Source organism: Gobio gobio (genome assembly GCF_949357685.1).
Source record: "Gobio gobio genome assembly, chromosome: 14".
Classification (NCBI taxonomy): Eukaryota; Metazoa; Chordata; class Actinopteri; order Cypriniformes; family Gobionidae; genus Gobio; species Gobio gobio.
The window spans coordinates 22,084,620-22,102,045 of record NC_137107.1 but is presented as its reverse complement, the minus strand read 5'-3'; the positions used below and the strand labels follow the sequence as shown (position 1 = coordinate 22,102,045).

The 17,426-nt window shown below is 36.5% G+C and overlaps 1 protein-coding gene across 1 annotated transcript in view; it reads right to left on the bottom strand.

The window, feature by feature from the left end:
- Positions 1-848: 848 nt before the first annotated feature.
- Positions 849-17,426, bottom strand: part of rgs14b (regulator of G protein signaling 14b) — a 17,197-nt gene continuing 619 nt past the window's right edge. The window contains exons 2-15 of the mRNA XM_079834884.1: positions 17,119-17,140; positions 12,341-12,510; positions 10,212-10,304; positions 9,965-10,108; positions 7,268-7,456; positions 7,076-7,190; positions 6,048-6,091; positions 5,775-5,966; positions 5,575-5,651; positions 5,102-5,228; positions 3,663-3,738; positions 1,870-1,922; positions 1,693-1,795; positions 849-1,612 (exon numbers count right to left, since the gene is read on the bottom strand). Coding sequence (XP_079691010.1) covers positions 1,356-1,612; positions 1,693-1,795; positions 1,870-1,922; positions 3,663-3,738; positions 5,102-5,228; positions 5,575-5,651; positions 5,775-5,966; positions 6,048-6,091; positions 7,076-7,190; positions 7,268-7,456; positions 9,965-10,108; positions 10,212-10,304; positions 12,341-12,510; positions 17,119-17,140 — 1,662 coding nt within the window. The 3' untranslated portion in view covers positions 849-1,355. The remainder of the gene's footprint in view (positions 1,613-1,692; positions 1,796-1,869; positions 1,923-3,662; positions 3,739-5,101; positions 5,229-5,574; positions 5,652-5,774; positions 5,967-6,047; positions 6,092-7,075; positions 7,191-7,267; positions 7,457-9,964; positions 10,109-10,211; positions 10,305-12,340; positions 12,511-17,118; positions 17,141-17,426) is intronic.

Here is a 17,426-nt window from a genome sequence, read left to right as displayed (position 1 = left end):
TAGTCTCTAGCCTCTGGCCAAAAAAGCCCCCGATGACACAAAAATGACGATATTTGCGTCATTGGAGGCTTTTTTTCCAGACATAAAATATATAAATCTCTCATCTCAGGGGGATATGAGGGGGGGAAGCATGATCATTCGAAAATACTACCTGGTTTCTACTGAAACAAAGCTTAATGCTAATCGCTGAAGTAACCCTTTAAATGAGTCATTACATCATCAAGCCTTGTTCAAAAACATGTTTTTGTCTTACCCTGATTCACTAAGCCTATTATAAATGTTAATATTTTAGACCTGATGGGATAGTTTTCACGGGACACTGCATACGCACATCACCCACCTGTCTCGTCACATCCGTAAATAGAGAAAAGCTGCTCCGGATACTTTGACGTGTGAATGGTGTGGGAGTAGGGGTGTAAAGCCGAAAGTAGCACAGTCGAACACACAGCCTTGCAAAGTATACTTCTTTTGACTCGTACTCGCCACGAGTTACATCCCATGTAAATACTACAACAACAACAAAAAATACGCATGTGCGACCTGGGCGTACAAAGTACACGCGGTTACAAAAATCTGGCGGTGCAAGTACACTCTAAAAAAATATGGTTCTTTAAACGTTCTTTACATGTAGTACCAGTTCTATTTAGAACTGTATCATCCTGAAGAACCTTTTATGCTGAAATGGTTCTTTGTGTTAGAGTCTTATCTCCTAAGCATTTGCCTATTTAAATCCAAACAGTGATTTTTGGCCGGCCAGTGTATTTTAGGGATTGAGATTAATTTATGTTTACCAATGCATTAAAAAACTGGAATGGAACCGTACTTTTTCTGTCCGATCAAGTCACAATGGAAAAAGTATTGTCCTTTTTAATTGAAAATATCCTGTATCACATTAAGGGGTTTGTTAAAGTCATTAAAGACCTGAAAAATTTAACTTCTGCATAAACTAATATCCTGCTTTAATTGCTCGTTGATAACTAACGCATTAACTCATTTTAACGTAGTAAAGTGTACCAAAGTGAAGTGTGACCAAAAACCAATTTCTAATGGTTTGGAAAACCTCAATAAAGCAATTGAAGTACGCAATGCATGTCTTCGTTAAAACAGATAAAATGTATTTTTGTTATGTGAATCAATTTGAAATAAATACAAGCAGCTGGGCATTAACATGTGCAGAATCACGTCTACTGTAAACAATATTTTCATAGCATTTGCTTTTATAAAAAAAAAATCCTAATAACAAGTGTCCATCGTTAAAGACCGTCACATTCACTTTCCTGAAACATTATTCTCTATTCTTCATTGTTCCAGGGTGACTGATCATTGAAGCAAAGGATGTAACAGGTCCATTTAGCTCACACCACAGTTTCTCGGGCTGGGTTTGAGCACTGGCTCTCAGAGGGTCCCTCCCCCAACGTGTCTGATTGTCCTGCAGGTGAATCCACTTCAAGAGACCCCATACTGGAGCAGGACTCCTCCAGCGATCTGTTTGCCTCGGCCTCCTCCAGGGGTAGCTGAAGGAACTGAGGCAGCATTAGATGTTCTTTCTTCAGGAGGCCTCGCTGATCATCAGCACTGCAGCACTGTGCTCGGTTTAACAGCTCCACGAAACCTGAAAATCCCAACACATTTACATAAGGTTGCATTCTTCTATAAAAACCAGCGAATAGAAATGAGGTCATCATCATTTACCTTCCATGTCATAGGTTCTCCTAAATCCAGGGTTCTTCTGTCGGGCAGTTGATCGAGAAATCCCTGAAGGGAACATGTTCGCATCCACAGCACCTCTTCGATCCTGGTGGCAGAAGCAGAAGAGGTTATACCTGAAGACTATTAAGATATTGAGATGTGCTCTAGCAGTAGACTCACTTGTACTAAAGGAGGTGAGAAGTTCCCTTTTGAGCTGCTGGCTTGATCAACACCTGCAAGATAGATTAGATTGATTAACATCTTAGAATTTTAATTTGAGGGTGGACTGTACCTTTAAGTAGACTGATTCAAGGGTATAAGAACAAAATCATCATTTCTTAATGTAACATTTTGGACCCAAACTGGTTATACAATCTGGTGCAGTTTGTGAGAGGTTTAGTTCTGTACAGAGAAACAGTGAAAGGGCCCACGACAACAACAACAACAACACAAATGGAAGGAGACATGTTCTCCACAGAGGACAGCAGTGAGGCTCTCACAAAAGGCATGGAGCATAAATCACTGGGATCATTGTCGGTCCATTCAAAATCCAAGAAATACCAAATACAAAGTCCAACCGCCCACCCATCCATCCACATACCCACCCAGATCCATCCATCCATCCATCCATCCATCCATCCATCCATCCATCCATCCATCCATCCATCCATCCATCCATCCATCATCTATCTATCTATCTATCTATCTATCTATCTATCTATCTATCTATCTATCTATCTATCTATCTATCTATCTATCTATCTATCTATCTATCTATCTATCTATCTATCTATCTATCTATCTATCTATCTATCTATCTATCTATCTATCTATCTAATGTCTGTCTATCTATCCATCCATCTATCTATCCATCCATCTATCCATCCATCCAACCAACCAACCAACCAACCAACCAACCATCCATCCATCTATCCACATGTCTGTCTGTCTATCCATCCATCCATCCATCCATCCATCCATCAATCTATTTATCTATCCACGTGTCTGTCAATCCATCCATCCAACCAACCATCATCCATCCATCCAGCTATCTATCATCCATCTAATCCATCCATCCATCTATCTATCCACATGTCTATCGATCCATCCATCCATCTATTTATCTATCCATGTGTCCATCCATCCATCTATCTATCTACATGTCTATCCATGTGTCCATCCATCCATCAATCTATCCATGTGTCCATCCATCCATCTATCTATCTATCCACATGTCTATCCACATGCCTATCCATCCATCCATCCATCCATCCATCCATCTATTTATCTATCCATGTGTCCATCCATCCATCTATCTATCTACATGTCTATCCATGTGTCCATCCATCCATCAATCTATCCATGTGTCCATCCATCCATCTATCTATCCACATGTCTATCCACATGTCTATCCATCCATCCATCCATCCATCCATCCATCCATCCATCCATCCATCCATCCATCCATCCATCCATCCATCCATCCATCCATCCATCCATCCATCCATCCATCCATCCATCCATCCATCCATCCATCCATCTATCTATCTATCTATCTATCTATCTATCTATCTATCTATCTATCTATCTATCTATCTATCTATCTATCTAATCCATCCATCCATCTATCTATTTATCTATCCACGTGTCTGTCAATCCATCCATCCAACAACCATCATCCATCCATCCATCCATCCATCCATCCATCCATCCATCCATCCATCCATCCATCCATCCATCTATCTATCATCCATCTAATCCATCGATCTATGTATCTATCTATCCACGTGTCCATCCACCCATCTATCTATCCACATGTCTATCCATCCATCCATCCATCCATCCATCCATCCACCTATCTATCCATGTGTTTATCTGTCTGTCTATCTTCCCACTCAGTGAATTCAATTGTTCAGTAGACCTACAAAATGAAACCTGCAAGATGTAGAATTTAAAATAGAATTTTTACATACGTTTATCTAGAATTAGTGTCTTATTGGCCAGAGAGGTGACAGCTGTGTTCATACTTATTATCTGTCCGCTTCCACTCTGAAAACAGACAGAAATGATAAAACATGTGAGCCCATGGCTGATGTCATGCAAATGTTGAAATAGACAGATCAATGTCATTTCTAATAGTATTTATTACAGTTTTTCTCAGTCGCTTTGGTACATTTCTCGAATCATCCTCGACATTTGCAAAATAGTAAGTGCATTTCTCAAAACAATTCGTACAAATAGCAAAACACCATGGATTACCTGCAAAAGCCAGTCTCTTGCTCAAAATCCTTAGTTCATCTCTCAAAAGTAAATATCTGTGTCAATGAACATGTCAGTGCCATCAGAATGACAAGGCCTTGTGTCATTGTGTACGGATAAGACGGACAAATTGCTTAGTCATGTTGTCAATATAACCGTGTACACTGGAGGGATGTTCTGATGTAAATATGGCTAAAGTTTTGATGACAATTATTGTAAATTGTAGGTTACACCTTAGTGTATGTGGGAGTTTGATTGCAAGAGAGTGGACAAGATTCACATTTACGCTTTTACTGTTTGTACTGTAATTTGTTGACAGACCATGTCATTGCGATACAGAAAGGAAAAGACAGCACTGCATAGCACAAGGGGGAAAAAAACAAAAGTAGAAATGTGAACGTCTAATGGAAATGTATAGAAATATGCTTGACATATTATGACAACTTGTTCAACCATTTTGGATGTAAAGACTTATGCTATGAACTAAATGCTAAATGTTGTGGGGGGTGAGAGAGACTATTCAACAGAGACCCATTATAATACATTTTGATCAACATGACGTAAGCAATTGATAATGTAGGAAACAGCAGAGAATTGTACATAATCATTTGCATGGATGTACCAAAGCATTTGCAACTTGTTCAAAGAAATGAGAAACTGCTTTTTTGATGTGCACAAGTGACACAATGATGTGAAGATTGAACAGGTAGTTTTGAGAATTTCTATTCTGATCTGAGAAATGTACCAAAGCGACTGAGAAAAACTGTAATTAGGATTAAGATTGTGTGACAAGCAGTTTTATTAGCATAGTATGTCTAAATAGCACAAAGTTAGAGTTAGAGAGTCTCATTATGGGTGTGAAATAAATGAATTGACGTTACTGTACAGTACTGTAGAATACTAAAGAGCATTTTCTTCTGCATATTGACTGTATTGAGTTTTTTTATGTTAGAGCTTTGATAAACATAAAAACATTAAATGATTTGTTCAGTACTGGCACTGTCCTACTTTTGCAGCTGCAATTTAATAACGAGAAACAGGAAAATCTGTGAATGTCTCCCTGTAAGATTGTGGCCCATTAAAAAAAGGTAAATCTATTAACTTTCAACAAAGAACAAAATGCTTGTTCCAGCCACTCTAGGCTTCCCCTCACCATGGTAACAGTGGCGTCCTGTGACCTGAGGCGGTATTTGTTAAGCATCGTCGCAAGGGCGTCCTGCAGGGTCTTATTGGACTTCACCACAACAGCCACCGTCTTACCTGCGAATGCTACCTTTACCCTGTACAAGAAACACACACGCACATATTAACACCTGGTGACAACAGGCACATTGTTTTCATTTAAAGGAATTGTTCTGTCATCGTTTACTCACTATCATGTTGTAAAAAAGTATGATGTTCTTCTGTGGAACACAAAAGAAGATTTTTTTTTTTAAGAATGCTGGTAACTAAAAAAGTTTGTTTCCCATTGACTTTAATTGTATGGACAAAAACAACTGATTGGTTACCAACATTCTTCTAAATATCTTCTTTTGTGTCCCACGGAAGAAAGAAATTCATACATGTTTGGAACGACATGAGGATGAGCAAATTATGCCAACATTTTATTTTTTGCATAACACTCACGCAAATGTGACCCTCAGTTCCAAAAACACCTGCTGATCCTTCAGCACAGAGCTGTCCTGGTCCAATGACAGTGGTTGCTATAAGTGACAACCAATGGAAGATCACAATAAAAAGAACAAAAAAGCATTAGTTTTTTAGGATAATATGACAGAAAATTCAGGAAAATATGCCCGCATTTTGACTAGTAATGCACTTCTTACTTTGTCTTTGCCTTGTAGATAGATAATGATGTCTGACAGTGGAAGGCCTCTTTTTTCACACACGCCGGTGAGCATTTTGCGGACGGTGACACCGGGTCGGGCCGGGGTCAAAGATGCCGTGCCATCAGGCAGGAAGACACAGCAATACTTATCAACCCCTCCGTCTGCAGAGCGGGCCACTAATTTCTCAACCTACAACAGCAGATAGGCATTGATACAGTACTGCTATGGCATTGTATAATGCTGGCATCTGCAGACTTCGTAGCAAGTTACCTCTGAACTCTTCACAAGTCCAGTCTTAAAGCTGATAGGCGATTCTGGAAATGGAGAACAGAGATTTTATTTGACTTTATTAGATTAAATGATTCAATTTGCCCCTTATTTAAACTATGTGTGGGCTAGGTGGGGTTTGACTAGAGTTGCAAAATTCCAGGAATTTTCAAGACTGTAAACTTTCCATGGGAATATATGGGAATTAATTAATAATTGCAGGTTGTATTTTTGCAGGGAAATACATAACTACAGAAAAAAATACAGACATATTGTGAAATATTATTACAATTTAAAATAATGGATTCTATTTTAATATACTTTAAAATAAAATTTATTTCTGTGATGCAAAGCTGAATTTTCAGCATCATTACTCCAGTCTTCATTGTCACATGAATCATGATCCTTCAGAAATGCATTCTCAATGTTAGAAAAAGTTGTGCTGCTTAATATTTTTTTAAAAACCTGCAATACATTTTTCAGGATTCTTTGATGGATAAAAAGTTTAAAAAGAACAGCATTTATTTAAAATAGAAATCTTTTGTAACAATATACACTAGCGTTCAAAAGTTTGGGGTCAGTCATTTTTTTCTTTCTTTTTTTAAAATAAATTAATACTTTTATTCTGCAAGGATGTGTTAGATTGACAAGTGATAGTAAAGACTTCATCAATCAATCCTGAAAAAAGTATCTCAGGCTCCAAAAAAATATTAAGCAGCACAATCGTTTCCAACATTGATAATTGAGTATCAATAAGGATCATGACACTGAAATAAATAACACATGCCTAAAAATTGCTGCAATAATAATATATTTATTTGACTAAATTAGGAAAATCTATCAATATGCAAAAACTAACATGTCCCGCTTATGACTAAACAAAATGTTTATATTTATGCTTGTATATGATACAGTTTATATAAATTTCCCAAATTTTTCAATTAATTCCCATACATTCCTGTCAAGTCCCGGTAAATTTACCGGAAACGTTCCGCCCCTTTGCAACCCTAGTTTTGACATCATAAAATCACCTCCCCAGGACCCTCTCTTCTCTTTGCGTTTGTCCTTTCCTATGATGCCTTGGAGATTGACCTTCCTCCTCTCTACCACATCATCAGCCTCTGTACCTGGCTTCACCTTTAACCTCTGGAAAACAACAAACTCGTATCAATTTCTTTTTAAGATAAAATACAGTCATGTTTTACATTGAGATATCCACTTACCTCCTTAGTTTTATCGAACTTGACTTGCTCTCTGGGTGAAGTGCTGTTGGCTTTCGTTGACGTGAGGGGTTTGCCACGAGAGTCCAGCCCTGGCAGAGGCCTGCCCTCCACATTAGCTAGCATGCAGCTTTGATAGAGCTGTGAGCGCACGAAACGAGTATAGCTGTCAAACTTCATCAGTTTAAAGATCTGGAAGCGGGGAGAGAGGACGGAGAGGATAGGTAAGGACACTTTTGCTCAAGAGGGAGTCAAAGGAGGATGCGCTCTTGATATGATTGTTTTTTGTAGCTCTGGATAATTGAGTCATGATTGCCTTCTGTTCTTAAACTAAAGTGGTTTGCCTCACCACATAGGACACAACATCAAAAACATCACGAATGGAACAATATATTCGATATGACACACCATTTTTACGCCTCACAAAACTACAACAGCATCCAGTGTCAGGTTTTTCCCCCGCTTGTTTGAGAGATGCAAAAATCTACTGGTTTGTTGTTGAAGCTGAAAGCATTTGAAATTGATTGGGAGAAACACTTAATATGGTGCTTTCTTGCAGCGAAGACAACTTTGCTGATTATAATGGGAATGCTCTAGTTTATATTATTGCATCACTAACAGTGTACTACACTTTATTTATTGAAACCTTGTGATGAAATTATTTACTTGAAGTACTCCGGAATAATTTTTTTAATTTTTCAAGATTTGGTGATAAAACCTGATACAAAAAAAAAATTATACCTTGAATGCAATGTACATCACTTTGGATAAACCTCATCTACCAAATTAATAAATGTTAATGTAAACAATTCTTACTTTATAACTCGCAATTACCTTTTTTATTTATTATTCTGTGGCGGAAAAAAGCTTCAATAGAGTGGGATGTAAATACAGGTTGTGTAAATAAGAAAGAGAAATCGATTGGCTGTACTGGCTTGAGAGAACCAACTTTAATTTAATAAAACATAAAACAATTATTATGCTTTATTATTGTTGTTAAGAAATGGAAAGCAAAAAAGTGTGTCATTGCATATCTATTTAATGTTAAAAATTGGCTATAATTACCCATTTTATTTACAGAAATCGTACATTTAATATTATCAAATTATCCTTATATTATTATTAATATTATCATAATACTACTTTGTCTTGAAGCTTGCTTCCGCCACAGAATAAAAACTAAAAAAAGGTAATTGCAACAAGTTTACATCTCACAATTCAGACTTTTTATTTAGAATTGCATGAAATAAAGTCGTAATTAGGTGATATAGTCAGAATTGCGAGTTATAAAGTCAGAATTGTGTGATATAAAGTCACAATTGTGAGTTATAAAGTAAGAATTACAAAATATAGTCAGAATTGCGAGTTATAAAGTCAGAATTGTGTGATATAAAGTCACAATTGTGAGTTATAAAGTCAGAATTACCTGATATAGTCAGAATTGCGAGTTATAAAGTCAGAATTGTGTGATATAAAGTCAGAATTGTGAGTTATAAAGTCAGAATTACAAGATAAAGTCAGAATTGCGAGTTATAAAGTCAGAATTGTGTGATATAAAGTCGCAATTGCGAGTTATAAAGTCAGAATTACGTGATATAGTCAGAATTGCGAGTTATAAAGTCAGAATTGTGTGATATAAAGTCGCAATTGCGAGTTATAAAGTCAGAACTGCGTGATATAGTCACAATTGCAAGTTATAAAGTCAGAATTGTGATATAGTCACAATTGCAAGTTATAAAGTCAGAATTGTGATATAGTCACAATTGCAAGTTATAAAGTCAGAATTGCGTGATATAGTCGCAGTTGTGATTTATAAAGTCCGAATTGTTACAGTATATAGTCAGAATTGTGATATAGTCGCAATTGCAAGTTATATAGTTAGAACTGTGTGATATAAAGTCGCAATTGCGAGTTATAAAGTCAGAATTGTGTGATATAAAGTCGCAATTGCGAGTTATAAAGTCAGAATAAGGTGATATAGTCAGAATTGTGAGTTATAAAGTCAGAATTGTGAGTTATAAAGTCAGAATTGTGTGATATAAAGTTACAATTGCGAGTTATAAAGTCAGAATAACGTGATATAGTCAGAATTGTGAGTTATAAAGTCAGAATTGCATGATTAAAAGTCACAATTGCGAGTTATAAAGTCAGAACTGCGAGTTATAAAGTCAGAATTGTGAGATATAAACTCTGTACTTTATAGCTCGCAATTGCAAGTTTACAATTTACAAATGTACAATTCTGAGAAAAGAAGTCAGAATTGCGACATAAATTTGCAATTGCAAGAAAAAAAGTTGCAATTCTGTCTTTATATTATGCAATTGCGACTTTATTTCACACAATTCAGACTTTATAACTCGCAATTGTAAGATAAAAAGTCGCAATTATCTTTTAAAATGTTTTATTCTGTGGCAGAAACAAGTTTCCACACCACTCTTTTTGGCCCTCCTTCTCCCCAGCACCACCTGTCTAGATCTGTTATGAGGTTCTCCCTACCTTGCAGCAGCATGTATCCTAAGCCCTGTAATTCTGAGAATGTTTCAACAGTAGGCCTTCGCTCATTCAATCAAGGTCAATCCTACCTACACTCTTCTAATCCACCTACATTCTAATCAATAAAGTGCTCTTTGTTTAATATCAGAAAGTGTTATATTTTTATTTTTTTAATAAATTGACATTTATATATGGTATATCACATACCTGTTGTTGGGCTTTTTGAAAGATGTCAGCATGAGGGTTTTGTACATCTTTCTCCTCGACTCGTACTCTGTCATCTATGTTAATGGGAGAAGTTGCGTTGCTGGACAGGAAGCTGTTATAAATTGACAACGCCTCTCTCTTGAGCTAGGGAAAGAAAACAAATGTAATATTTACATTTTCTGTAGGAATTAGAAAGGAAAAGAAACAATGAAAAAACAGTGGTTAGATATACAACACGGAGATTCACCTGCTCAGTCTGATAGGCTGGTATCTTGCGAAACTTTTCACATGCCAGCCAGAATAAGATGTTCTCAGCGCTGACCTCCGATTTCAGAAATGCCTTCGGTGCAAACAAACAAAATGTTACTGTCTCTTTAGCGCTAAGAATAGGTCTCAAATCTGGATGAAATGCATGTGTCAGTGGGCATACAGACATGGTAATTACTATCACCTGTATTATTATTAAAAACAAGACAATTTAATTTCTGGTTCTGGGTGGCATCTCTCACCAAATAGAGGTTTATCCATCTCAGAGCTTTCACCTAAACACCCAAATGCCCCCCCCCCCCCCCCCCCCCCCTTCTTTCAGTCTCCCTTCTGAAACATTCTCCACACCTCCTCATTTCCCTATAATTACAGTGACTCATACCGTGGGCTGTTTTCCTCCTCACCTCCTGATTTTACACATTTCACAATGAATTGGGGTTGAATTATTTGCTCTGCGTGGTCGGTAAACAAATGAGAGAGTCAACATGGCAGCAGCTCTCTCCGGCTCTCTGTTTATTAAGAAGTGAATAAGTGCAGAAGTGTATGACGTGTACACTGAGGAACTAAAAGGAAAGGCTCATTTCTAGGACACCGCTTCTGCTTTTCTCTGCCTGTTGTATTCAATAGATCTGCTTGAAAATCACCACGACATGTTTTGAAATCAGCCAGTTTTTAGGGCTGTCATTCGGTTAACGCTCTGGTGCTCTTCGGTCATTTCTGACCGGAAAATTTTCTGTTTTGAAATTTTAAAAATCACTGCTTAATCTGAATGATATGAAACCTGGTGACTTTTCTAGCATTAGGTATGTTAACACACAAAAAAATTGGGGTCATGATTCGAGCATGCTAATTGGTCGTAAAAAAAAGTAGCGCTCATTGTCTTCGGTCATAAATGACCGATGATTGGGAATGAATGGGAAATCGGCAAAAACACAAAAATTCTCTGAATATTTGTGTGTACAATCTACAAATCGGCCACAAAGCTGAAAAAAGTACACAGCAGTAAAGGGGTGACACTCTAAAACATCAAGAGTTTGATATTGACACATCCACTCACACACAAACGCACACTTATACACATACACAAACCTATGAAAAACTGAACCTATGAACCACATTTAGAATTAAAAAAAATCACAGCTTCATCAGAATGATATGAAACTTGGTGACTTTTCTAGCATTAGGTATGTAAACACACAAAAAAATAATACTCCCACTTGTGCTCTTCGGTCAAAAATGACCACCATAGGAAATGAATGGGAAATCTGCAAAAACACAAATTCACAGAAAAAAATCTATATTTCTAACAAAACAAAAAAAATCTAAAACTTTATCATAAATAGTCTTTGAAATTGTTTTAATATATATTCAAATCCATCAACAACAACAAAAAAAATCATTAAATGTGTTCAAAAGAGAGCTAGGGAATTCTCAAGCCTCTCCCTAGAGACCTCTAGTGATTACACCCATGGTTGAATGATTTCTTAAATAATTCCAAAAGAGGGCGCTAATCTGCCTTCAAAAAATAAAAAATATTTTGAAGGCCTAGTCTCTATTTTAACCTGAAATACTGCAATAAAAAAAATTTAAAAATTCATAATTAAAATTCATAATTTTCAATGGCAAAAATAGACCATAATTATTGCATAAATATTAAAAAATACCATCAAATCATCTCAAAATACAAAATTAAAAAGAAAAAATATTATTGAAGAAAAATAAATTGCATTGGTTTTACTGGGGTGGAGGAAGTTTAATTTTTAGGTGTCCGGTCACTTATGACCGGGAAGACAACCAATGCAACCCCTAAACGAAGAGCACCAGTTGCAAATTAATTGCATGATCTGCTGGTGAATTGATCACAATTAATCAATTTATATAATAATTAGTTTGTTTTTAAAGCACTAAAATGACAATATTAGAAATTATAAATAGATCAATCCATCAGCTTTCCCACCCAGTAAACTCAAGTGCTAATTAGAAGAACCATTGGTGAAATAAACCTACAGAGTAAACAAATCACTAGCTTCCCCTAAAGCCCATTCATCTGTGTGTTTGTTGATGTATGTCCTTCTGCTGTGGCTGTGTGAATGACACTTATTTACTCACCGTGAAGAAGCGTACGCCTGTGGGGTCCTCCAGCAGCCTCTCAAAGCTGACGGCCCAGCTGGCCACCTGACCCACCCCTCTGCTCCCTTCACTGGGCACGGTGGGCAGACTGGAGTTACTGCTGGAGTACTGCGTCGCTGTGCGCTCATCGGTCTCCAGCACATTCAGTTCTAAGGACGATGAGGAAGAAGCACTGGCATTTGAACTTAAAGCATTTGTATGTACAATGAGGGTCTGTTTGTGTCTTAAATGACGCCCTATACGCTATGCACTTATACACTATGTACTCAACTGTGTAGTGTATGAACTTTATAAGGTTATTTTGTCATTCAACATCGGAGTCTGATAGCCCCTCCCCTCTGCTACATAATTAAAGTTGCAACAGTTGACTGCATGAAGTGTCCAACATTTCACAGGTTTTTTATTTATTTTTGGTTAATTAAAGGCACAATATGTAAGATTTTTGGATTCAAATATCCAAAAACCTCTAGAACAATGTTATTAAGTTTTGTTGACTTGAATGTTTAAATCCAGAGAAATAAGCACTTTTAACCAGGACATGGACCGTGTGTCGTCTATCAATGACATCATACCCTCGATTTCCATGGAAACACCAAAGGCTTTAATATATTATGTGTTTTATTCGACAGGTGAGCAACTGTTTGAATACATTAATTGACAGAAAACTAATCATTGTTATATAGCTCAACACAGTTAGTCTTAATGTTTAAATCTCGTTTTCTTGATTTACCATGCTTAATATCGATCTAGCTTACTGCAGTGTGCAACGAGTGTCTCATAGTAGCCGCCGAGTGAATGCATAGAGTTGCATTATAACAAAACTTTCAACACACTCAAATGTATCTAATATAATAAAACAGCTGTGCGTTACCCCCCATACACATGAGCGGAAGAAGCGGAAGCGTTTGTCTGCGGCATAATAAAAGCTCCGCAGAATCAATGAATTTGAATTTGTTGTGTATTTCAAATCTTAAAAGTAGGATACATTAAAAAAAAAACTGTACTTGCATATTAATTAAATAAAAAGCCAGTACAGTAAAGACAGTACACTTTTATGACTGATTCTTAAGGACACTTTTAATGGTACTTTGTAATCTTCACAAATTAAAAGTTTTACTTTTAAATATATTTTAAATCATTATGTTTTAAAAATCTTTTGTTTAATAATCTTATTTTAATGTGTTGACTTACATACCAAAGAACATGCACTTGATTATAAGGTAACACTTTAGAATAATGGTCCGTCATTAAAGGAATAGTTCAAAATTAGCCCATAATTTACTCACCCTCAAGTCATCCTAGGTGTATATGACATTCTTCTTTCAGACGAATAATATCGGAGTTATATTACAAAAGTCCAGGCTAATCCAAGCATTAGAATTTGATTAATAGTTGCTCTGTTTTTGAAGTCCATTAAAAGTGCTTCTGTCCGTCAAATAACGTGCTCCACGCGGCTCCGGGGTGTTAATAAAGGCCTTCTGAAGCGAATCGACGCGTTTGTGTAAGAAAAATATTAATATTTAAAACTTTATCAAGTAAACTTTCGGTCCACCACCTTCCGTGGAAAAGTGTTGAATGTTGAAAGTGAAACTCAAGTTGCGTACGTGACGTCATGGCGAGCGTGCCTGGTCGCGTTAGTCTTTCGATCGGCAGGGGAACTTTCAACAATTTTTCCATAAATTGAACAGGGATGGTGGTCGGCCGAAAGTTTACATGATAAAGTTTTAAATATGGATATTTTTCTTACACAAACGCATCGATTCGCTTCAGAAGGCCTTTATTAACACCCCAGAGCCACGTGGAGCACGTTATTTGATGGACAGATGCACTTTTACTGCAATTCTAATGCTTGGATTAGCCTGGACTTTTGTAATATAACTCGTCTGAAAGAAGAATGTTATATACACCAGGATGACTTGAGGGTGAGTAAATTATGGGCTAATTTTCATTTTTGGGTGAACTAATCCTTAAATAGGTAACGATGCAGGAAATAATACAGGACTAATGAGTAGTACTACATAAACACTTCAGCTACTACTACTAACTAATATAGAAACAAGCTTTTAACTAATCAGTAAGTAATATCAAATTTAGGAGATAGTACCTTGTTAAGTAATCAATACTTACTGAATGAGATTAGCCTCATTAATAACTATTAACTAACTGACATATTATAAAGAACATTATTGTGTGTCTGAGACATAATCAATCATCTTTTTTACTCTGAATAAATTCATAAAATGCATCACTAATTACTCAAGGGTTACCTAGTCACTCCGCAGGAACTACTAGTGATCTGGACCATTATTTTAAAGTGAAAAGGATGGTTTTTGACTTGGTAAATAATGGTCCAGATCACTAGTAGTCCTTGAAGAGTGACCAGGTAATTGAGTAATTACTGATGCATAGTATGACTTTATTCAGAGTAAAGAAGGACAATCTTCAAGCACTACTAGTGATCTGGACCATTATTTTAAAGTCAAAAACATTTTTCACTTTAAAATAATGGTCCAGGTCACTAGTAGCTCCTGCATAGTGACTAGGTAACACTTGTGAAATTAGTGATGAATTTTATGACCACATTGAGAGTACACGTTCTCAAACACATTAATGTTGTGATTAGTAATTATTTATAATTTGTCATAGTTACCTATTAGTTCTTAGTGATGCCAATCCCATTCAGTAATTATTGATTACCTAATAAGGAACTATCTTAGTCCTAAATGTGATATTACTTACTGATTAGTTAAGCTTGTTTCTATATTAGTTAGTAGTAGTAGCTGAAGTGTTAATGTAGTACTACTCATTAGACCTGCATAGTTACCAATTAATGACGGACCATTATTCTAAAGTGTTACCGATTATAATTTCAACTAGTGTGTTATTATTCTATATTACTTTTAAAGTCAAATACGAGTTAAATAAATACCTTTAAATATGTGACATACAAGTTTAATGACATTAAAATATATTTTAGTTAACCATAAATGCTTTTCAGTACATTTGGTCACATTTGAACCAAGATAATAGAAGAATTTACATACATTACATATGAAGATGTACTTCAAGGGTTAGCTCACCCAAAACTTGTAATCATCCCATGGCTTGCTCACCCTCAAGCCATCCTAGATGTATATGACTTTCTTCTTTCAGACGAACACAATCTGAGTTTTATTAAATAATATCATTGCTCTTCCAAGCTTTATAGTGGCAGTGAATGGCGGTCCTGATTTTGAAATCCAAAAAAGCGCATCCATCCATCATAAAAGTAATCCATTCGACTCCAGGGGGTTAATAAAGGCTTCAATTGTAGTAGTCTGAAAGAACAAAGTCATGTACACCTAGGATGGCTTGAGGGTAATCATGAAGTACATTTCTTTTTTTCAAACTATCCCTTTAAGTTCTACTTAAGTGGGTTGAAAAAGCACTCTAATTGCACGGAATATCAGTTTAAACTATAATACATTTTCATTTAATTGCAATTAATATGCAATTAGACATTACATTCACATACACTTAATAAGCATATTCTTTTAAATGATATTATCTCCATAATAAGTACTTTTATATGTTAACGTTTTCACAAAGGTATTTATTCATTAATGGTCTAATAGTAGTGGGGCTATAGCACGGACATGAATTCATGGGAGCCTGTGTGTTTCCTCTCATGGTGGCTGTTTTTACATTGTTTCTAGGGTAACCATTTTGGTCATTAGCTGGACAAATGATGGATCAGATGGACGACCAGCTGGTGGGGCTAAGATTGAGCACCTTCAATTCTCCAACAGGCCGAATTGTGTTACTTTTCACAGAAGAAAAATGTTCTAAATATAAAATATTTACATACATGCTACAAATTTAAATTCACAGCAATCCCATTTTTTGCTGCTGATCTGTCCCATTTTATCTGAAAAAAAAATATTGCATCAAATATTGTTTTAATGTATTCACATTGAGGAGGGTTTTGGTATTGTATATAAAGTACATCAAATACATCTTATTTTAGGCTCTATAACACTGGCGTTTTCTGTTTGAATGTAATCTCAAATCAAAAGCACGGCACATAATTCAGTGAAAATAAAATCCAGTGTACAAACATGTCAATCTTTTGTCAAAGGACGCAAGAGCTGATTTTAGTCTTCCTCAGGCTGTGGGACAGTGTGAGACATGCTAAGGAATCAACTCGTCAATCTGACACCATCAAAGTTTGTGCACTGCTATACTGTCTCAACCCAAAATCTGTTTACGACACGTTTTGCAGTTCTCTTCCTTTATTCCGACGCTTCACTCGTCATTTGTTTTTGTGTCACTGATATGCAGTAGAGGAATTTCCCTAGCATGAGTTCGCGTCACACTTTATGAATGACTAGCATCAGACGCTTGATGATTTTACTGGTGCTGTTGATGATTGTCTTCACTTCCAGACAGTCACATGACTTTCTATACCTCTGTCTGTCTTCCTTCCAACCTGTTTTTCTCTCACAATCTCTGTCTCGCAATGACACTTGAACAAAAAGAGAGAGGAAACTGATGTGGCTACACCTGCCCCCACCCCCAAAACGGATGTAGACAGGTCACAGGTAAAGTGATAAACCCAGACTGCATTAGTGCTGTTCGCCGGCCACGTGGATAAAGTACAATGACCTGAAGACCTTTGTCCCCCCCCCCCCCCCCCCCCCGATGCCTTTTGATGGAGGGGAACATATATCGCCCATCCTCCATCTCCTCTAAAAAAACTGTATTAATGAATAACTCACCTCCATCTGAAACAGCCAGTGTCTGTAAGAGAAAATGAAACGATAATCGATCAGTTGTATCGATCAAAATATGCTTACTGTAAAAACAGTAAGTTGTTTGAACTTAAAGTAAGCGTTCAAGTTGCCTTGAAATTAAGTTTGGTGAACTTAAAGATCCAAGTGTTCACTTAGTACAACACATTTCAAGTTGACTTAACTTAAAATTTGAAGGCAGCACAAACACTTACTCTTTTCAGTTGAAACAACTGTTTTTGTGCGTGTGTGTGTACATTCATCTGTGATATTAGTGACTCAGTTGAAGCACACAT